The sequence below is a fragment of the Biomphalaria glabrata genome, chromosome 4, assembly GCF_947242115.1.
Source record: "Biomphalaria glabrata chromosome 4, xgBioGlab47.1, whole genome shotgun sequence".
Taxonomy (NCBI): domain Eukaryota; kingdom Metazoa; phylum Mollusca; class Gastropoda; family Planorbidae; genus Biomphalaria; species Biomphalaria glabrata.
Genome location: NC_074714.1, coordinates 28,925,555 through 28,948,738, shown reverse-complemented (window position 1 = coordinate 28,948,738; position 23,184 = coordinate 28,925,555). Strand labels below are relative to the sequence as shown.

General features: G+C 38.3%; 1 protein-coding gene and 1 long non-coding RNA gene across 2 annotated transcripts; one reads left to right on the top strand and one right to left on the bottom strand.

Moving 5' to 3' along the window:
• Nucleotides 1–749: 749 nt before the first annotated feature.
• Nucleotides 750–22,713, bottom strand: LOC106078013 (glutathione S-transferase 4-like). Its single transcript, XM_013238741.2, has 6 exons — nucleotides 22,552–22,713; nucleotides 21,798–21,940; nucleotides 15,466–15,558; nucleotides 12,005–12,120; nucleotides 11,806–11,910; nucleotides 750–1,156 (listed from the first exon to the last, which is right to left on the bottom strand). Exons 2-6 carry the CDS (start codon nucleotides 21,934–21,936, stop codon nucleotides 992–994), a joined length of 618 nt encoding a protein of 205 aa, XP_013094195.2. The 5' UTR covers nucleotides 21,937–21,940; nucleotides 22,552–22,713; the 3' UTR covers nucleotides 750–991.
• LOC129925890 (uncharacterized) lies at nucleotides 2,479–2,651 on the top strand. The gene is made up of 2 exons (XR_008777657.1): nucleotides 2,479–2,524; nucleotides 2,584–2,651. It is a non-coding gene; the product is annotated as an uncharacterized LOC129925890 (long non-coding RNA).
• Nucleotides 22,714–23,184: the final 471 nt, after the last annotated feature.

The window sequence follows — 23,184 nt, the reverse complement described above, 5'->3', positions numbered from 1 at the left end:
TAGTCTCTGCACTGAAGTTTTTACAGATAACTATTGATCCGTAGCCCGAACTCGTGCTCTAGTCTAAATCCACGAATTTCGTTACGTACATAACATGCATATCACGATAGTGCAAGACGGATAGCGGCCGTCTTTCAGAAAGTAAGGAATATCTGATCCCAACCAATCATTCAGCCTGGAGACATCCACTATCTCAATACAATCCTCGTTCCAAAGACCACAAGGTCATCCATGTAGGTTTACCAAGATGGCGCATCACCAACATCCTATAAAAGAAAAGGTTACAAGGAGCTGTAGCTCCGACCAGGTTCTTGTTCATTATCTTACGGACATTTTTTTCCTTTGCTCTTTCTTTAAAAATAAAACAGAATTACGGTATTATTATTTTATTTTTTTTTTTGAGAATACATTATTTAATATGAATTTTACGTATTGTTTTAAAAGTGATGTGTTTTTTTTTAAATGTTTGCATAGTGCATACAATATATTTTTAAAAATATCGTCTGCCTTTAGGAGACATAGGCCTGGGGAGTTGCCTTTGCACCTAAACTTTGCAAGATACACGATATGATGCCATTGAATTTTCAATAGCGTTTCAGGGTATTTTGTCTACTTCCTATTTTAACTAAAACGAAATCTGATTTTCTGATCACATGGAATGACAAGTAAGGAATTCTATTTCTTTAGACGGACAGATTACATAAAGCTAATAGTAAATATGTGGGCTACAAAGAAAAACAGACTCAATGTTATTTACTTCATTTTATTACATTTTCATTGTAAAAGAATAGCTTATTACAAACTATAGTCCTAAGTACATTCAATGCCAAGTATAATCTATTGCACATTTAGTGTCAGGCGTGGTTTATATAGGGCTAAAACATCACACACAACTTTCATTGAAGCTTGTACTAGAGATTTTATTTTATACCTAAACGTATTCCTCCTGCTTGAATCAACGCAGAATATTTCAGTTCGTAGATGCAGTCAGTCAGTGATCTGATTCCGTTCTAGTTTTTAGGTAACTTTTTATATTTTCATTCCCTTCTACATTTCTAATGAAAGCTTGAATCGATGGATACATTTCCGTATTGACAAATCCTCTTTTAATCAGAGAGTCCAGTTGATCATACACAATTATATCAGCCAGAGTTAACTGCGAAGTATAGAGACATTATAATGTCAGATCGAACTAACTGAAAACAAGAGAAATATACTTCAAGAAACAAACATTTGTAAGGCATAATTCAGTCAATGAGGCAACACTAAAAGTAATACTCATGTGTTAATCTAGTGGTGCGTGCTAAAGTAATAGCCATGTGTTATCTAGTAGTGAGTGCTTAAGTAATATTCATGTGTTAATCTAGTGGTGCGAGGTAATTAGAGACTCTGCTAAGTTTTTGCTTTTCCTGGCTGATTCAGTCTACCCGCCCCATGCTTTAATGATAGACCTACTAGAGAAGGAGAAGCACTTGTATGAATTTGTCCTTGCATATGGAATAAAAAAAATGTCCCAAAGCAGGGGCAGACTGGGTATCACACTCGGTCAGGGCATTACCAAACGTTTCGGCGCACAATTTGATGGCACAGGATAAAACTGAAGCATGTATGCAAACGTGGGTTTCTTGAATGTTTTCTATTTCTACTTGTGAATAGACTTAGAGACATCTCAATGTATAAACAAACAAAATAATCTACAATCTCAATTAGTCTATTATTTTTTTTTAAATCTACAATCTCAATTAGTCTATTACATTATTCAGATATAACTAAAAGAGTAAAGCATAAAACTTCATGGCTGCCTATTCGTATGTTATGCACTCTGGCGTGTCGTTTCGATGGTCCGGGTTCGAACTCTGCCCGCCATCCACTTCTCCACTCCTACCGTCCTGTGGGTTGTTTGGGCTATTTTGAAGTAACAAAAAATTTGAAAAGGAAGTAACACGAAACGTTCTTGCACTAGAGAAATATTTCCACATACAAAGGAGATAAGGTCCCTCACCAACAGACTACTTGCACTAGAGAAATGTTTCCACATTCAAGGGAGATAAGGTCCCTCACCATCAAACTACTTGCACTAGAGAAATGTTTCCACATTCAAGGGAGATAAGGTCCCTCACCAACAAACTACTTGCACTAGAGAAATGTTTCCACATTCAAGGGAGATAAGGTCCCTCACCAACAGACTACTTGCACTAGAGAAATGTTTCCACATTCAAGGGAGATAAGGTCCCTCACCATCAAACTACTTGCACTAGAGAAATGTTTCCACATTCAAGGGAGATAAGGTCCCTCACCAACAAACTACTTGCACTAGAGAAATGTTTCCACATTCAAGGGAGATAAGGTCCCTCACCATCAAACTACTTGCACTAGAGAAATGTTTCCACATTCAAGGGAGATAAGGTCCCTCACCAACAAACTACTTGCACTAGAGAAATATTTCCACATACAAAGGAGATAAGGTCCCTCACCAACAAACTACTTGCACTAGAGAAATGTTTCCACATTCAAGGGAGATAAGGTCCCTCACCATCAAACTACTTGCACTAGAGAAATGTTTCCACATACAAGGGAGATAAGGTCCCTCACCAACAAACTACTTGCACTAGAGAAATGTTTCCACATTCAAAGGAGATAAGGTCCCTCACCAACAAACTACTTGCACTAGAGAAATGTTTCCACATTCAAGGGAGATAAGGTCCCTCACCAACAAACTACTTGCACTAGAGAAATGTTTCCACATACAAGGGAGATAAGGTCCCTCACCAACAAACTACTTGCACTAGAGAAATGTTTCCACATTCAAGGGAGATAAGGTCCCTCACCAACAAACTACTTGCACTAGAGAAATGTTTCCACATTCAAGGGAGATAAGGTCCCTCACCAACAAACTACTTGCACTAGAGAAATGTTTCCACATTCAAGGGAGATAAGGTCCCTCACCAACAAACTACTTGCACTAGAGAAATGTTTCCACATTCAAGGGAGATAAGGTCCCTCATCAACAAACTACACGCTTACACATTGTGTAATGAACCGTGTGTGTGTAAAATATAAAATCCTTGATATGGTGACACACTAATTCTCCCACTTTCCTTGGACAAAAAATTACGAAACTTTAATCTGTTATTACTTAAGCTAAGCCTAGAACAACTAAGTTATTTTCATGAACAAAATTGCAGCGGTTAAATTTAACAACAACCTTTTCTTCGTAATTTCGAATCAATTGGTCCAAAATAATGCTAAGCTTATAAATATATATATAAAAAAAAATCGCATGTGCATATATGAATGAACTTGTTTTGGATGAAGTCCATTAGTTATAGTTGCTTTGAAAAATTGATCTCACACATGCCATTGACATTGTCATAATAGTCATATACATATAGAATCTAGTTATAATCTGTAATCTATATAATCATAAATATTCAAGTCGAATTCGAATCAAATACTTACAATGGTAACTATAGAATCAGTATAGATCTACTTCTAGAATATATATATATCTAGGTTATAAATATAGTAAGAAATAGAATCTAAGATAATTAGAATTTACTCTAGAGTGTAGCTCTAGGCAGATTAGATCTAGTCTTAGACTTAGTCTTGATTTTAGACTAGATTTAATTCTAGTATACTACATAAACCTATACGCTGCTTTTGTGGACCTCACCAAGGCTTTCGACACGGTCAGTCGCGATGATTTATGGAGGATTTTGGTCAGGTTCGGATGCCCACATATGTTCCTAATCATATCCATTCTCAAGCAGTTTCATATGGGACAAAAAGGCCAAATCAGACACAATGATGACCATTCTGATCACTTCCCAATAGAAAATGGCTTGAAGCAGGGCTACGTATTTGCTCCTACTCTTTTCGCTTTTTTGCTTTGGCGTAATGCTGGGTCAAATGAGGCAGCGATTGCACGAAGGCATCTACATCCTGTTTCGTTCAGACGGCAATATGTTCAATCTTCAACGTCTACTATCTTATCTTATCTTATATAATACAGACGTTACTTCAAAAAAGAAGATGATTACGTCCTACGCGTCATGCATTTAGTCATGCATATTAACCAATGACTTAAATTCAGCCAAGTCACTGGTTTTCCTGGCTAGCTCAGGCAACCCATTCCATGCTCTAATAGCACTAGGGAAGAAGGAGTGTTTGTACAAATTTGTCCTAGCATATGGGACGAGGAATGTGCCTTTATCTTTGTGTCTTTCAGAGTATTTTATTAAATTTTGTTTTTGTATTTGAAGATTATGGTTCAGTGTTTTATCTATGATTGCTACTTTACTTTTGAGCCTTCTGTCCTGAAGGCTTTCTAAATTTAGTGATTTTACTAAAGGTGTTACTCTAGTCAAATGTGAATATTCGTTTGTTATGAGTCTCACTGCTGTATTTTGTGTCTGTTCCAGTTTTTTAATGTTTTCTTGAGTTGAGGGGTCCCAAACGGAGGATTCATATTCTATTATTGGCCTAACCAAGGTTAAATAACATTCCCATACAAAAACAAAAGAGATGGTCATAACAGAACTTCTCTATGCCGATGATTGCGCCCTTCTAACTGACAATGAAAATGATCTCCAGAACGCGGTCAACGAATTCGCATACGCTGTCGCCTCTTTCGGTCTATCTATAAATAGAAGTCATGTTCCAGAAGTCACACAATAAAACCTACTCAGTCCCAAAGATCACCGTAAGTGGACAGCCCCTAAACGTGGTAGACCCCTTTAGATATCTAGGAAGCATAGTATTAAATGACGCCTCGCTTTCAATGGAAGTTGATAACCGTCTTGCCAGGGCCAGAAGTGCTTTTGGACGCTTTTAGGCGAGAGTTTAGCGGAATAAATCACTCCACCTGCATACAAATGTCAGTGTCTACCAAGAAATGGTTCTCTCACCCCTTCTATATGGATCTGAGACATCGGTACTATACAGAAAGCAAGTAAGTCTCCTTGAACACTTTCACCAAAAATGTCTGTGCTCCATCATAAACATAGGATGGCAAGACATCACCACAAATAGCGAGTGCTAGCATGGACAGTATGGAGGAACTGCTTATAGTTTGACAGCTAAGCTGAGCAGGATATGCATGTATGTAAGCCAATCTTGAAAGCTTTCACCGAAGATGTTTTCGCTTCATCATGGACATAAGGTGGCAAGACCGCACTACAAACAGCGATGTCCTTGCAAACGCCGGTATAGATAGTATAGAGGGACTTCTTATGGTCCCACAGTTACGCTGGGCAGGGCACGTGTCCCATATGGGGGACAAACGTATGCCAAAAGCAGTCTTTTTTGGTGAGCTAAAGGGTGGTCGACGTAACAGAGGTGCCTCACAAAACGCTTTAGGCGCCAACTTGCCTTAGCAGACATAAAATAGAGCACCTGGTTGAATGCGGCCTCAGAACGAGACAGCTGGAGCTCACAAAGGCCGCAAGATGCACATTTGAGACCAAAAGGCAATCCGCTGCCGAGGACAGACGCGGGCGGCGAAAAGAAAATCTTAATTGATCACAGGCGGACAATGGTTATGCCTGCTCTGGTTGGGGGGAAATATGTAGGTCACAGCTGGGGCTGCGTAGCCACGAGAAGTACTGCATTCCTCACTAATCTTCGGACTCGACCGGCGGCGTAGCCTACGCCGCTATTTTGCAGGCCCTGCCTTAGGCCACTGCAACCTATGCGACCGCAGTGGGCCCCGCACTTTCATAGGACCCACTCTAATTCAAGGTGTATAAGTTATTAGATTAAACCATTTTATAACTTAAAACTGCGCCCTCCTGTCGATTTATCAGGAGCTCCTGGAAATCTTCCGAAATCGCAAAATATACGAAAAAGTCCTTAAAATATACGGAAATATATACACAAAAAATTGTCATGTTGGGGTGTCCTTCAATATGGAAAACGCCAATCTTTCGCGCGTCATTATGCATCAGCCGTAATTGTGTAATCTGGCGAAAGTAGCTTCTCGCGCCTAAAACTAATGAAGAATTACTTGAGGTCAACAATTCTCAAAGATAGATTGAAATATTTGGTAATTCTTGCTATTGAGCGTGATCTATGTAGGAAACAGAATTATTATGATACACGCAAGGCTCGTAAAGTAATTCTGTACGTAGTAAAGAATTAATAAAATGCATAGACGAATTTATTTTCTAAAACAAACTCTTAAATTTCACTTATTATCCGCTTCCATACCCAAACTTGGCTCCTCGAAACGGGTTCGCATAGGGCCCCATAATGGTTAAGTCCGGCCCTGCTATTAGCATATATATATATATATATATATATAATATCAGGTGACCGAGCCTCGCTCGGAAGCATAATTTGTTAAGGAAGGATACATACCCTAAGTCATTTTTGGAATATTGTTGTAATTTTCGGAACTGTCAGTTCTCAAGGTAATTGTACATGGCGATTAGAATAGAAAGTTCCCCAACAGTAGGCCTATAGAAAACCACAGCTCACGTCTTAACGTTTTACATTGCTTCTTTCGCGTAAAACTATTGGGCTATCATAGGCTTGGAAAAAAGTCTTTGCAGTGTAACTTCTAAAATGGTTAATTTTTGACATTTAATATTCAATTAATATATTAATTATGGCTCTGAGACATGGATTCTTAACAGAAAACAACTAAGACTTCTTGAGTGCTTTCATCAAAGATGCTTGCGCTCCATCATGGACATACGGTGGCAGGACCGCACTACAAACAGCGATGTCCTTTCCAACGCTGGTATGGACAGTATAGAGAAATTTCTTATGGTCCGACAGTTGCACTGGGTAGGGCACGTATCCCGTATGGGAGACGAACGTATGCCAAAGGCAGTCTTTTTTTTTGTGTGAGCTTAAAGGTGGTCGATGTAACAGAGGCGCCCCACGGAAATGCTTCAAAGACCAGCTTAGGCGTCAACTTTCCTTGGCTGATATAGAAGAGAGCAGCTGGTTGTATGCGGCCGCCAAACGAGACAGCTGGAGGTCACTCACGAAGGCTGCGGGATACACATTTCAGACCAAAAGAAAATCTGTTGCCGAGGACAAACGCAGACGGCGAAAAGAAATCTAAATTGACTACCTGCGGACAATGGTTATGCTTGCCCTGGATGTGGCAAAATATGTAGGTCACAGCTGGGGCTGCGCAGCAACGGGAAACACTGCATTCCTTACTAATCTTCGGACTCGAAGACAAGCTTTATTATTATGGCTTTAGTAAGAATCATCAAATGATGCACAATCTCTACGTTATAGTGTACCTAGTACCAAAGTAAAATCGCGCTTTTCTAAGAGACTTAAAAACATCGCGTTAGTGTTCTAAAGAAGCGTTATTGTGAGGCATCTCTGTTACTCCAACAACCTTTCAGCTTACTAAAAAAAAAGATTGCCAAAAATATGTTCGTCCCCCATACGGAATAGGTGAAGTCGTTCAAGAAGTCTTAGTTGCTTTCTATAAAGTACTCATGTCTCAGATCCACATAGAGGGGTTGAGAGAATCACTGGTTGACACTGATTTTTGTAGACATGTGGAGCGATTTATTTCGCCACACTCTCGCTTGGAGGTGTCCAAAAGCACGACCATCCCTGATCACACATTAACCTCTCTTTAAAGCAATGCGTCATTTGATACCATGCTTCCCAGATAATGTGAAGTTATCTACCACTTTAAGGGATGTCTATGCGCGGTAATCTTTGGGCTGAATAGGTTTTATTGGGTGACTTCTAGAACATGAGGTTTATAGGTTAACCAAAAAAAGCAGCAGTGGACCCCGAAGGTTCAAAAGCCCCGCGCTAATTCTAGGTGTAAATTATTAAATTAAACCAATATAATTTATAATAGGGTTCCCGTGGTCTCCTTGTTTTCAAGGAGCTCCTGGAAATCTGAAACTCATAAAAATGTCCTTAAAAAGACAAAATTGTCACTTTGGGGTGTCAATAAATATGGTAAACGCCAGTCCTACGCGTGATATAAAAAAACGGCATCGTCAGCTTTCATTTAATAAATATGTAATGCAAATACGAATTTATTTTCTAATACAAAATCTTTATTTTTACTTATTATCCTTATCCCTACCCTTACTGGTCCGCGCGCAATCCATTTCACATAGGGCCCCGCAAATGTTAGGGCCGGCCTTGGTTGTGCAAGTAAAGCAAGCAAGCTGTGTTATGACCATTTCCTATGTTTTGGTATGGGACAGTAGACTTTGAAGCTTAAACACATTGCAATAATTCACCAGCAAAATAATAACAAAGTACGGGTGTACGCAATTAAAGTGTAAACAATTTATAAAGTCTACATACATACATAAAGATATTTAATTTCATTATTTTCTTCTATAGTTTCATAATGGATCAATCTACAATAAGATGGTGCGCAAATGTTTAATTACGCCAATTGAATCATTAAAACTTTTTCTTGTTTACGAAGAAATGTCTTAGTGTACTGCTGTGAGCCATTTTTATATAAAAGAGTTTCAGGAGATGTCCAAGTAGACCACGTGAACCCTATCATAATTTATCATGGTTTAATTTAACAATTTACACCTACAATTAGCGCGGGGTTTAAGAAAGTTCGGGGCCCACTGTGGCCGCATAGATTGCCTAATGATATCCTGATAGCGATCAACGAATTTTCATTACACTGCCGCCTCTTTTTGTTTACCTATAAACCAAAACGGAAGTCATTTTGCAAAAGTCACCCAATAAAACCTACTCAGCCCATTGATCACCTCGCATAGACATCCCGTAACGTGGTAGACAACACTTCACATATCTGGGAAGCATTGTATCAAATGACGCATTGCTTTAATGGGATATTGATATGTGATCAGGGATAGTCGTGCTTTTGGACGCCTCTTAACGAGAGTGTGGCGAAATAAATAGCTTCGCCTGTCTACAGAAAATCAGTGTCTACCAAGCAGTGGTTCTCTCAACCTCTCTTTGTGGATCTGAGACATGAGTACTTTATAGAAAGTAACTAAGACTTCTTGAATGCCTTCACCAAAGATATTTGCAAACCATCATAGACATACGGTGGCAAGACCGCACTACAAACAGCGATATTCTTACGAAACGAACTTCTTATAGTCCGACAGTCACGCTGGGCAGAGCACTTATCCCGTATGGCAATATTTTTTTTAGTGAGTTGAAAGGTGGTCGGCGTAACAGAGATGCCCAACAATAACGCTTCCTTAGAATACTAACGCGATGTTTTTAAGTCTCTTAGGGAAAAATGCGCAATTTTACTTTGTTACTAGGTGCACGTTTTATCATATAACGTAGAGAGTTTGCATCTCTTGATGCTTCGTACTAGAGTCATAATGAATATACTAATTGAACTATTAAATGTTAGAACTTAACCATTTTAGAAGTTACACTGCAAAGACTTTCTCCCTGTGACAGGTGGGGAAATGTGACGTGTGTTTGGCGTGTTTTATGTCTAGGGGATGATTATTTTTGAAAGCAATCACACCCCCACTTATCAGCATATGAATCGGGAGCAGACACGCAACGAGACAAAGCAATGAAAGGTGGATACAAAAGTTAAATATAAGGATATTTATTTACATAAATATACATATAATAATAATAAGGGGGAGGGTATGCATCTATCTCTAAAGAATATTATGTTTAATCATCACTCTTGCACCTAATAAGAGAGTATGTCACTTTGTCCTTTGACTTAGCTGGTATTCCTGTTGATGTCGCAGCTGGCTGTGTCCTGGCTTGAGGTTCTGCAGCTGGAGGTGGCGCTCTAGCGGATAGAGGGACGCCGGTGATATAGCTCTTGTGGAGTCTCAATCCCCAAAATCTAATATCTGTAGTGGGCACAGTAGGGCGGGTGGCCGGCTACCGTGGGCACAAGGTTACTGCGGGCAGAGCTGATCTGCCGTGGGCAGCGTAGTTGACAGGATATGTCCAGTGAGTTGCAGGGGGTTGGCGTAGCTATGACGTCTCACACAGATCTGAATCTATAGGGACGCCGCACCTAATAGCTTGACAGGTGGGCTGTCGAATAGGCGGGCAATGCCGATAGCGCCAAGTGGTAGAGTTGATTAGATCTCAGTAGGCAAGTGCAGTGCTGAATAGCACTAAGCACAGATGCAGGTAAATAGATAGTTGATCCAATAAATAGGCAATAGGCAGACACCTGAGGGAGGCTGCGGATAAATAAAGACAAGTTAGGACATGTCTCTCATACATCTTATCGATGCCCTCGACTGAGGTGCATTCGTCAGATTGGTAAAATTGCTTTAGAGCACAAGGGGGAGGTGATGACAAATGGGATTTGGAAAATAGATGTATGATAGTAGCAATATCAAAATGTACATAAAAGGGGAAATAATAACATAAAATGTACATAGAAGGGGAAATAATAATCTCAAATGAACAACACAGGTGGATAGAGAAAGAAAAAGGGGGGGGGGGTTGAATTGGGCGGTGGTCAGCGACCCAGATGATTGTTTACATATGACCGTGGGTCGAGAACAATGGAGCGCGCTTGAATGGTGTGTCCGTTCAAGCGGCGCAACTCTCATTAGAGTAAAATGAGTAAAGGGGAGATAATTCATTACAGGGGAGATAACTCATATCTCCTTTCTAAGCGCAGTATTAGTGCGATAGTAAAATTATCAAGGCGGTCAACCGAGATAAAGGAAATAAAATAAGATGTACAAATATATACACGGTTGCATCAATGATCAATTGAGCAACGTAGCATTAATAGATTAATGCAATACTAAAATATATACATAGCACATGTTTATGTTTTCTACTTACGCCAGTGAGAAATACACAATGCACTAATTAAATATAAATGAACTAAGCAAAATACACATGATGATATCCAAAGGAAATATACACAAATGTAATTAAGATGGAACTTGTGATTAAGTTCGGCTTACCACCAGGTATTCCTCTAGGAGTAAGAATGTATGATATAGTCCAGACTCGATAGCTCAACGACAATGAGAAATAAGAGGGTCTGATTTGATTTGGATCTACTTTATATATGCCTGGAAAATGTGGGCGGGCACAGGAAATGTCCTAGGCTAAGATTTATCTTACACGTGGGTGGATTTGACTCGAGGTGGGAGCCGCACCTTGGAATATCACGCGGTGTGTCGACCAGGGTAATCTCTTAGATCAAAGAGAGACGTGAGAGAAGGGGGGGGGGAGAAGGATTAGCTTGCATTCAAACCAAGGCGGTGTCAACCGCGACCGTCCTTCAGACATCCGGCGGGCAAGACAAAAGAGATTGGGTGTTTACCTTTCCCCGATTAAGGGCAGATAAATGAAAGGACGCGCCTTCGCTATCTCCAATGTGGTCAACTAAGTCTAGCCTGGAGGAGAAAAGGTGGTGCGGGTGGAGAATTCAGGGGTAGGATGGGGAAATAATTAAAATAAAATAAATAAATAATGAAAATAATAATTAATGCTGTGATAATTTTGAGTGACTCTGACAGCGAGTTTTTGACTTGTCACACTCCCAAGCCAATAATATTCCAATAGTTTTACGCAAATGATGCAATGTAAAATGTTACGACGCTAGCTGTGGTTTTCTATACTGTTGTGGGGACTTAAGAGACTTTCTATTCTAATCGCCATGTACAATTACATTGAGGACTAACAGAACAAAAAAGTAACTCTTCAGATTGATAGTCTTTACCCGATCGTTTATTTTCGTAGTTACAAAAATATTTCCAAAATGACTTCGGGTATATATCCTTCCTTAACAAATTATTCATCCGAGTGAGGCTCGGTCACCTGGTAGTTTACTGTAATAATAGGTAGACTTATACTTACAGTGGCACCAACGAAGTAACCAGAACCATTTTGATGTAAAAGTTTTTCAAAAAATTCCAAAAACTTTGGGACATCAACTTCTTGAGTTTTCTTGACAAGTTCAGCCTAAGGAAGTAAAGGGAATTTAATCTACAGTACTATTTTTTGATAGCCAAATAAAAGTCTTCCTTATTAGTTGTAAAGTTAGAGATTTGAATACCTTCTTAGTTTCATCTCTCTTGCGATGAGTTCTAGCTATTGAGGAACTCAAATCAATAGACAGCTGAATTACTTGATCCACAGCAAGACCATCTTCATTGGTTGTACCGTATAAACCTGTACAGAGAGATATGCATCGTATAAACAATTCCTTATGATTAAGATAACCCTAAGTATGTTTACACACAGACCACTGGAACCTATGCGGCCGCATTGGGCCCCGCAATTTAATAAGTCCGCCGCGCAAATTCTATGAGTAAATTATTAAATTAAACCATAACTTATAATAAGGATTCCCAAGGCCTCCTGATTTACCAGATCTTGGAAATCTCCTGAAATTGCAAAATATACGAAAAGTCCTTGAGATCTCCTGAAATTATTAAAATCTCCTGAAAACTCATAAAACTCTTAAAAATAGACAAAATTATCAGTTTAGGTGTAATTCAAATATAGAAAACTCCAATTCTATGCGCGATAAAAAGAAAACGGCATTATCAGCTTTCATTTAATAAAATGACTGGGCCCCTCGCAATTCATATCGCATAGGGCCCCACAAATGTTTACACAGACACACACACAACCTTTCATTTTGTAACAGTTACAATTCTAATTTTATTCTAGCATTCAATTAAAGCGATTCTTTCTTTTCTCATGTTGACATTATTGTTCTTCCCTGCCCTCCCCTTTAGGACTGTTAATTCATGTGTAAAGTTAAAACGAACGTTTATGTTTTCTTTCCATTATTTCTATGTTTGACTTACTTTACAACTAGAACTAGTCAACTGAGTAGCAGACCTCATTCGTACTTCTCAAACGTGATACCCAGCCATAGTCTACTTGCGGACCAAATAAATGTCCGACATTCATGTCTCGGGCCGCATAAAAAAGCCACTGAAACGTGATGCTTGTCCTTTAGTTTGAAAGGGGACACTTCTCTATATCTGTAACTCAAGTTTTCTTTGTGAGACCACGAGGAGACACTTCTCTATATCTGTAACTCAAGTTTTCTTTGTGAGACCATGAGGAGACACTTCTCTATGTCTTAACTCAAGTTTTCTTTGTGAGACCATGAGGAGACACTTCTCTATATCTGTAACTCAAGTTTTCTTTGTGAGACCATGAGGAGACATGAACTGTATTCTTTACATAAGTGCTAGCAAGAATTATTTTCTTTCGCATTACGTGTCGGAAAATGTCTTCAAATGTCTTAAAATGGGAGCCATTATTAATTAGTTTTGTAAGGTCAGTCTGTCCGTCCTTTTGTCACATTTAAAGTTCCCGCTCAGACCTGGCGATCTAAAGGGCAGATGATGTAACGGTCATCTGTTTCTGTGGCCAACGGTTAACCAGGGTGTTAGGTGGCCAGCACATCGACCAACCACCTTTACTTTGCTCCGACAAATGTCAGGTTCCCATATTCTTCTTCTCACCCTCTTCATAAGTTAGCAATAAAGGTGAAATAAAAGAACTGCTCTTTGGCCGTGGGCTGACTGCGCTCTACAGCCTTGGGGCGAAGGTTATCAAAAAGGGCCGCTAAGAGTTTGTGTGAACACAAAACAGGTTCTTCTTACTATGCACCTTAAAACTGGAATGAACAGGAATCGTAAAGACAAGATGAATAGCGTTTTAGTTTAGGTCAATGTAAGAATTGTGTAGACACCTCTGGCTTTTTTACATCTATTTTAGGGCTAGCATTTAAAGGCTATTCTTACAGAGATATTAAACAATCTGGCGAGTAATAAAGCTTTGTACATATGCTATATAAAATTCTTACTCATAATCACCAATTCGGTAATACGGTTTGTGAAGATGGGTTACAAGGTGCGTCAGTAAAGAGTGAACTAAGTTGTGGATAGTGATGTTTCACCATATAATTGACGGACTTTGAACGCGACTAGTGACGTTATGACTTAGTGGGTTAGAGGCTACCTAGAGACAGAAAATCAGTTGGTGATAGGATTTCATAAGGGTAAGACGTATTTTATAGACAGAGACATCGACTGTGGCCTTTTGTTGGATTAAACATTCATCTGAATTATCTAATGGTTTTTGGACTTCTTTTCTTCACTTGTTACTTTCTTTGTATGTGCGTATAAGTCTTAGTGGTTAGTCGCATTGAATACACCCGCACAAGAAACCCAGACATCTCCAGAGTAATCTGTCGAGGTCAGACAGGCATCAGTAACCACAAGACAGATAGGCACATCACTAACTACAGGACAGGTAGGCACATCACTAACTACAGGAGAGGTAGGCACATCACTAACTACAGGACAGGTAGGCACACCACTAACTACAGGACAGGTAGGCACATCACTAACTACAGGACAGGTAGGCACATTACTAACTACAGGACATGTAGGCACATTACTAACTACAGGACATGTAGGCACATCACAACGACCACATAAAACACTGTATTTAATAAGCACTAGATCTACATCAACATAGCCTCATAGAGAGATTAATTATTTAATAAATAATTCATAGAATTGTCAGAATGAATATGAGGGCCTATAAATTTATAAATGCCTTTTATTTAGGGAGGTGGGACACAAAGAGTGGCATCCCTTTCGAACTGTTCCAAATCCAAGGGAGGAGAAAGACCTAAATAAACATTCACGACAAAGTGTTAAGATGGCAAGGGTGCAAAAAAAAAAGGGGGGGGGGGTTCCAGACAAAAAAAAAGCAACATAGAGACTATCAACTATTGTGATAAAGAATTGAGAAACCGATATAATTAGTCAGAGATTGTATGTACATTTTTTTAGAAGGGGGGGGGGAGGAAGGGAAGTGAGAGAAGTTTGATATTAGATTTCACTGTCCAAAAGTATGAGAGTGTGCGAGGATGTTGATACTCGGTCGTTGGTTTGTAGCTCCAAATAGCTAGTACAACTATACTGATGTAATCTTAATATAGAGTTTTAAATAAACTTGAACAAACTAAATATAAATTTATTAACAACATTTACGGATTAAAATTAAAAGTTGATGTATGTAGGAACAAATGAAATGATATTTAACCAAATCGAGCTCACTAGAAATGCACATATATTCTGTCTCACGGATCAACTCCCCTTCAACTTTCCCACCTATTCTCTTTATTCGCTTGACTTACGCCAGACTACTTCGTGGTTTAATCAGAAACTCTTAAGCCTACACAACCAAACCCATCCGCTCTCCATTTCTCATGGTTGCATTATTAACACGCTTATACATTCCATTATAGAGGGGACGTCATAAAGCGGGACATTGCAATTCAACGTAACGGTAGAATTCACAGGCTATCAGTATGTAGAAAAGAGAAGGGGCGTTAATCTGCTGGCCTTTTTATTGGAAATGCCAAAAAAAAAATAGTTTCCTGCCAAAAGAAACAAAATCTAGCTTGGGAACAAATCAATGGCCGTAGCCGGGTGATAATACAAATAAGTTCATTAGCGAAATACGTACATAAAAACTTACCAAATTCACGAGCTAAATACGTTGCTATAGCTAAACTTTGTGCATACCTCCTGCCGTCTATCTCAAGCACTGGTAGCTGACCGAATGGCGTATCTAGAAACAAAGACGAGTATCATACACTACACATCCAACAGGCTAGCAATGAAATGAACATTCTTTGAACGTAATACGAATTATTTCGTTTTGTTTCACTAAATACTTACAGGACTATTTGATTATCTGGCTACACAAATACATGACTATTTGATTATCTGGCTACACAATTACATGACTATTTGATTATCTGGCTACACAATTACATGACTATTTGATTATCTGGCTACACAATTACATGACTATTTGATTATCTGGCTATACAATTACATGACTATTTGATTATCTGGCTACACAAATACATGACTATTTGATTATCTGGCAACACAATTACGTGACTATTTGATTATCTGGCTACACAATTACATGACTATTTGATTATCTGGCTATACAATTACATGACTATTTGATTATCTGGCTACACAACTACATGACTATTTTTTTATCAATTCTTTTTTTTTTTTTTTTTTTTTTTTACAATTTCTCTTATCAGCTTGCAAATGCTTTATGAGAAAAAAAACAACACAAAAACTTGGATACAGATCTCGGAAACGATTTTCCTAGACATTTTGACAGTTTATATAAGGCCTATATCTTTGGGAAAAGAATCACTAGCTAAATGACCACCTGTGGAAATCTCTGGTTTGACCGTTATAACTTTTCAAAATATAATCTTAAAATTAAATTTAGTCTGGAGGTCTAGAAAACCAATATCTTGAACAGACATACGTCAGTGGGTATTCCTGCATGTATTCATAAACTCTTTCCTAATTGACGTTACATCATTGTTGATTTGATACCATAACATCATTACTTTTTACTTCTATACACTATAATGTACGTTTTATAAAAAAAAAAGCACACAGTGTTCTATAATTCAATAGCAAATATAATTTTTTCTTTTAACAAACAAAACGTAATTGAGTTTAATAATAACAGGCTATTGACTTACAAGTAGGTAAAATGAATAATTCTTCCGTCGGAAATGTCACAGACCAAAAGCTTGCTGACAGTGTCACTCATTTTTATTACATTAATTCTTATTTTTTTATTTCATCCTAATATTTTCACTTTCTAGGTCCAATTGTAGCCGCTAACCCCAACCTTTTTCTCTTCTCGCTTGATTTACTCTAGCACATGGGCAACCACGTTGTCATGTTCCTTGGCTTATCTCCCCGTTCTCTTAGTACGAATGTCAAACCACATTTGCTACTCACCAGTTTGCCCATCTGGGCAAGCCTCCATTATTCTATTCTAATGTCAAGTCTGTTAACCGTGTTAGCTTTATTACTAGCGCGAGACGATCTGAGTTCCTTGCGAGGCTGCCAGACTGTTCCCTATCCTTTGTCTAGACCCTGAGCGCACGTCACGCTTGACGTCTTGGTGTGTTCTTAATACCCCATTGGCAATGAAGTGGGATGCGCTAATCCTGACCGGATATCACATTATCTATCCCTATTTCCGGCCAAGCGGCCTATAAGTCTCAAACTTCTCAACTCGCCAGCAGTCGTCACATTTTATTGAGAACGTTCATTCACAGACTCCATTCATTGTGCTCTCCCTTACTTTTTGTTCTTTTCACTGGCATCTTGTGCCTGATTGCGACTGGAGACACCAACTGGTTTCTGTTACGGGGAATTCTTGCCTGTCACAGAATCCCCACACATCCTGTTTAATGTGGAATTCCTGCCTGCTACGGGATTCGAATCATCGATTCCTCCCTGCTACTATATCGGAATCCCAATTAGCCCCCCTGGCTCAATACAACAACTTCCAGGACTCCTGTTCCTGTTGAACCCACCCTTAACTCCGTGGCTGGAGGAAGGAACCTTGACATCAGCGAACACTGAGTACTAAATCCTGCATCTGAACTCAACTCTCAGCACCCGCAGCCTGCCCAATCAGCGTTGATTTTTGCCCCACCCTAGCTGTGTCACTCCCACTTCGAGGACACATAACAGCGGCCGGGCTATTACTAATTCAACAGCAGTATTCCGGCTGGAGCTGGCACCTCCCAAGCAATGGGGGCCTATCCCAGCGGCGCGTGACAGGAACGTGGAAAATAATTACGGCTAGAAAGATAAACAGACGTTCATGAACATTATGCGCAGCGTGTGTCGAGAGTCTAGACTACTGTCTTGAAAGGTTCTAAGTGGATCTTTACGGCTAGAAAGATAAACAGACGTTCATGAACATTATGCGCAGCGTGTGTCGAGAGTCTAGACTACTGTCTTGAAAGGTTCTACGTGGATCTTTAGGCCTAGCACTAAACTAAAAATCTTCTATACCATATTGCTTGATCCTTTATTCTAGTCTGACATGGAGTCGGCAGCATACGGCTCGCGAGCCACATGCGGCTCTTTGGATAAGAAGCTACGGCTCTTTAGTTCCAAAAGCACATATTATTTATTTTATCGAAAAAAAAACATTAAAAAATCGTTCTGAATCTATTAATGAGGATTAGACACCGATTCTATCTTTCAACCTTTTGTACTCGCTTTCACCGCACCCCTTGCTAGTGCCACGTCACTGTCTTCTGTCAGCTCTCGAAGGGTAGGTTTTTATTTGCTTTTCAACGGAAGACAATTTGGCGTCTTCACCATGTGCTTTGGCTGTGACTTAGATTTTGTTGTTTCAACTAGAAGAGTAAGAAACCAATTATCCTTCTCAAAGTTTGTATTATCAAGTAACGTAAGCGCTTCAAGGTCATATAGTTGAGAACAAACGTGTTTATTTGTGCCTGGTTTATCTTTAGAATAGAATAATTGCGTAGCAAGGTCGTAGATGAAAATTGTTTTAAAGTTATTTTAAAATTTGAAAAAAAAAGAGACAACAACGATATTTTGGAGCAAAAAACAACGAAATTCTTACATTTCACTACATAATACACCGCTTTGTGCCCAAACATTTCCGGCTGAAATAGTTGAGGTCATGAATTTGGTAGGAGGCGGGGTGGCTGAGCGGCAAAGCGCTTGTCTTCGAAACGAGGTTCCGAGTTCGAATACTGGTGAAGACTGGTATTTTTAACTTCGGAATCTTTGAGCGCCTCTGAGTCCAACTAGCTCTAATGAGAACTTGACATGAATTGGGGAAAGTAAAGGAGATTGTGCTGGCCACTCTCGTGAACTGTGGGCCACAGAAACAGATGACCTTTGTATCATCTGACCTAGAGATCGCAAGGTCTGAAAGGGGAACCTTACTCTTTTACTTTATGACTTTGGTACTCATAATTGTTTACAGCGTCTTGTTAAAAGCACTCTAGCATCGTCAGCTTAAAGAATTCTTAAACGAAATAAAGACTCAAGTATTCCAACCTCCTTCTTCCCAATAAAGTGCGATGGCTTTCCGAAGGTATTGAAACGTTTTGTGCTTGAATGAAATAAATACATTCCTAAATGAAAAAGGCATGAATCACCCTCAATTAGAGTCAAATGGTTGCAAACATTTTACTTTATGTTGGATATAACAGCGAAATAAAATGTCGGATCCGCCAATTCGCAAGGAATATTCAAGACGGGATTTTATTTTGATTATCAAAAGTCATGTTACAAAGATTCATTTGCCGTTGTATAAAAATGATTTTTTTTTGTTTTACATGTTTTGGATGTTCCTTCTAAGTTAAAAATAATTAACTTCTCACTGGACGACGGAGGATGGCAGCGAGCAGGGTATGAATCCGGGACCGTCGAGATAATCAGTTCAGCACGCTAACCGTACAACCAGGCATTGCTCTTAACTTAATAACAAACTGGTTACAAACTAATAGCCTATTATTGTTAAAGAGATATATAACACATTACGGCATGACATCTACCGGATATGTACAATATATCAGACAAGCGATTTTAGATCATCTTTCAGCATTGATTTGTAATTAAAAAAAAAAAAAGAAGAAAACAATAGATGTATCATGCTTGTACCTCGATGTTTCAGCACAGTTATCAACAGAGCTAATCGCATTTTCATTTAAATGGAACTAGAATAAGGATGTAGATCTACCTAAACTAAACTTCTGATTTAGCACTCTTAAGATCTATATCTACTAGATCTAGGTCTAAAATATATATTTTGGAATAATTTAAATGTAATTTAGATTAGATTTATGCAAAACAAAAATAGATACTTTATCAATACACTTAATGCAACATTAAATTTAAAAATAGTAGATTAGTTTTAGTACATTATAACATTGCAATACTGATCTAGACGTTTGAAAATCAAAATCTACACTTTAAGTCTAAAAATTGAAATTCTGTATTTTGATGGGTTAGGGTTAGGGTTAGAACTTCTAGAAATTCTAGATCTAGAATCTACAATTAATATAATTAGAATATAAATCCAGATCTAGTTTAAAAAATCTAGATTAGATCTAAATCTATCTATTATGTCTTTTTTTTAAAATACGAGTCAGATAACGAGGTTTAATAAACATTATTATACCGAGCTGTTTTGATGAAGACATTTTTTAGTCTAACTAGACCGTGTGACGTAATGGATTTTTGTCTACTGACGTCATATGGAATTAATTCTTTAAATGAAATGCTAAAAGAACTCACTCGGTGCACCAATATCTATGAGCCCTCGATAACTGTCTCGTATTGATTAAGACATTTTAAGTCTAACTAGGCCATGTGACTTGGTGGATTTTTTGAAGAGCAAGTGAAAATGGCTTTGGCCGTTCAGCCGACATATTCATATCAAATATAAAATAATTTGAAAACTGATTTACCCAATTTGTTAAAAGTTTTTTTTTTGTACCTCATCTTTAGGCTAATCTTTAATCTCATAGGCTACAATTAGGTACTTAATGTCTATTTTAAGGGATTTCCGGTTGTGGAGGGACATTAAACATACACTATGGTTTCGATCGTTTCGGCCATGATCTAAAGAAAATGTATGCTAAGTTTTATTATGATTGGTCATACGGTTTTGATTTCTATGCGGGACAAAGATACAATCATACGCCTTACTTTCTGCTTTATATATTAGATATATAGGCTACTATAAGAAGTAGATGGTTTACCCAAGCGATGAATGATTTCGTATAGATCTAGAATCTAGATCTAAAATCAATATGTATTTTTTTTTAGTTATGTATTTTATATGACTCTATAATACTCCCTACCATGGGCGGACTGGCTATATGGGCGATCTTGGCTAATTTCCCGGTGGCCGGTAGGACTACCGAAACGGCCGAAGAATTACCACCAGGGCTCACACGAAGTCCTGGTATCATAAAGACGACAGCACATACCACACGAAGGCCTGGAACCATTGGGACAACAGCACATACCACACGAAGGCCTGGAACCATTGGGACAACAGGACATACCACACGAAGGCATGGAACCATTGAGACAACAGCACATACCACACGTAGACCTGCGATGATTAAGACGACAGCACATACCACACGAAGGCCTGGGATCATTGAGACAATACCACATACCACACAACGACCTGGGTTCTTTAAGACGACAGCACATATAAAAACGATGACCCGGGATCATTGAGGCGACAGCACTTATCAGATACCACACAACCAGGCAGCCATTAGTTTAAAATATGATTTCATAAAATAGTAAAAAAATAATCAGCACGTTTTTATGTCGACTATGTATTCCAACAACTTCAGGGACATGGAATGGAAGGTATGGAAGGGTTTTATTTTTAGTTCGAAATGGGATAAAAAAAAAAAGAAGTCAATCAGTGAATTAGTGAGTTATATTCTAAGTGAAACACGCTCTTTGATTAGGTGGAAAATTTATATAGTGTGATTTCATTATATGCAAATTTAAAAGAGCGAGAGAGCTTTTTTTTTTTTTTTGCATATTTTTCTAGCAGAAATACTTGACTTGAAGATATATACAGATCTTATTGTATTAAGTTTGGGTCAAATTCAAATATACTCTCTGTTTATGTAGATATTCTATAGCCAAGATTTAGTAGTACAAGTGGAGCTGTCTGTTATCTACTTGTTAGTACGAGTGGAGCTGTCTGTTATCTACTTTATTATTCATTACATTGTTTACGTTATGGAAAATAAAAAAGGTTATAAATATTTAACGTTCCTAAAGTATTGTCAAAATAAATTTCATCTTATCTTAATTTCATTCATCTTTACCTTTAATATGATTGCTAATAACATATATAATAACACAGTTAATATCATGACTAATATTGTCATAAATATCGCTATCACTTAGTCAATGCATCAAATGTCCATGCTCATAACTTACTGGCTTTTTCTGTCGCCCACTTTTCTCTGGGCAAGCGAATGTCTTCAAATTGTTGACCAACAGCTGCTAGTACCAAACGTGATACTTCCGCACGACCTCTGGCGTCAAAATAAAGTAGTTTAATAGTAGTTGGAGCCATCTCGCTGCAAAGAGAACGAAAACAAGAAATTAAAATTCAGCAATGAGTTAGCAGTCATCGTTTTTACAATGAAACTTAAAAGAAGAACATTAATCATTACTTGTCATTTGATTGGAGTTTGCAAACTATATTTTTAAAAGTATATTATCATTTCGTTCCCTGGTTTTCTAATAACTATAACATCCTTTCATTTGAATGATAAAAATGGTCTTTTAGGCTATAGGTATTAGTCATCTACAAATCAGAACAAGACTGGAGGTTGAGGTAAAGAGAGTTACATACCAACAAAGTCATCTGGAACACAAAAATGTATTTCCACTTTATTTGTTTTCTTTCAGGAGACAAAGACACTCTCAATAGAACGTTTTTTCAAAGCTTTCCTTCCCCCCCCCCTCTCTTTTCATGCTCACAAAGAGATTGTTTCAAAAACTACGGGCATAATTTACCTCAAAACTACGGACATATCGATATAATTTACCTTAAAACTACGGGCATAATTAACCTAAAAGTTACGGATATAAAGTTAAGGGTATAATTTACGTCAAAAACTACGGGCATAATTTACTTTAAAAAAAATAAAAGCCTTTAGCTTTAGGAAAGGTTTTATCTACTTACATCAACTCGACCTATTATCTAGTAGTCTGAATCTAATAGTCCTAGAGAGACTGGTTCAGACTTTGACTGGATTGATGTGTGTGTAGTATGTACCAGTTGAAAACACATATTTATACAGTACTGGCTTGTAGAGTGTACTTTGTATGTGGAGACTTATCTTTGAAAACGTCAGACATGTTTCAATGATAGCAATATATTTACAAAGAGAAGTGTCAAGATAAGTCGCGTGCTAACTCTTAGTAGCATCCTTTAGTTCGTTTCGAGCAACTGTTTGAAGATTAGATAAATGTCAACTCTAGAACACCACCACGCCCCCATCTACTAGTTGATGGCATGAAGTGATCACGAACAGACAACAACGTTCTTAACAACAACAAAGTTCAATGGGAGACAAACAAACAAAGTTAAAAAAAAACGGAGCGTTACCACGTGTACACATGTGGTGCTTAAAAGTAACAAGTAAAGTTCCCCTTGTGGTCTAAATGGCAGATGATGTAAGGTCATGTTTCTGTGACCTACGGTTAACAAGGGTGTCATGTGGCCAGCACAACGACCAACCGCCTTTACTTTTCCCCAACTAATGTCATGTATCCATTAGAGCTGGGTGGACTCAGAGGCGCCCAAAGATCTTCA

Coding starts and splice junctions, on each gene's coding strand:
- LOC106078013 (XM_013238741.2), bottom strand. CDS start 21,936: ATGGCTCCAACTACTATTAAACTACTTTATTTTGACGCCAGAGGTCGT. Junction 15,559..21,797: donor GTGGGCGACAGAAAAAGCCA/GTAAGTTATGAG, acceptor CTTTGTTTCTAG/ATACGCCATTCGGTCAGCTA. Junction 11,911..12,004: donor AGAGAGATGAAACTAAGAAG/GTATTCAAATCT, acceptor TTACTTCCTTAG/GCTGAACTTGTCAAGAAAAC.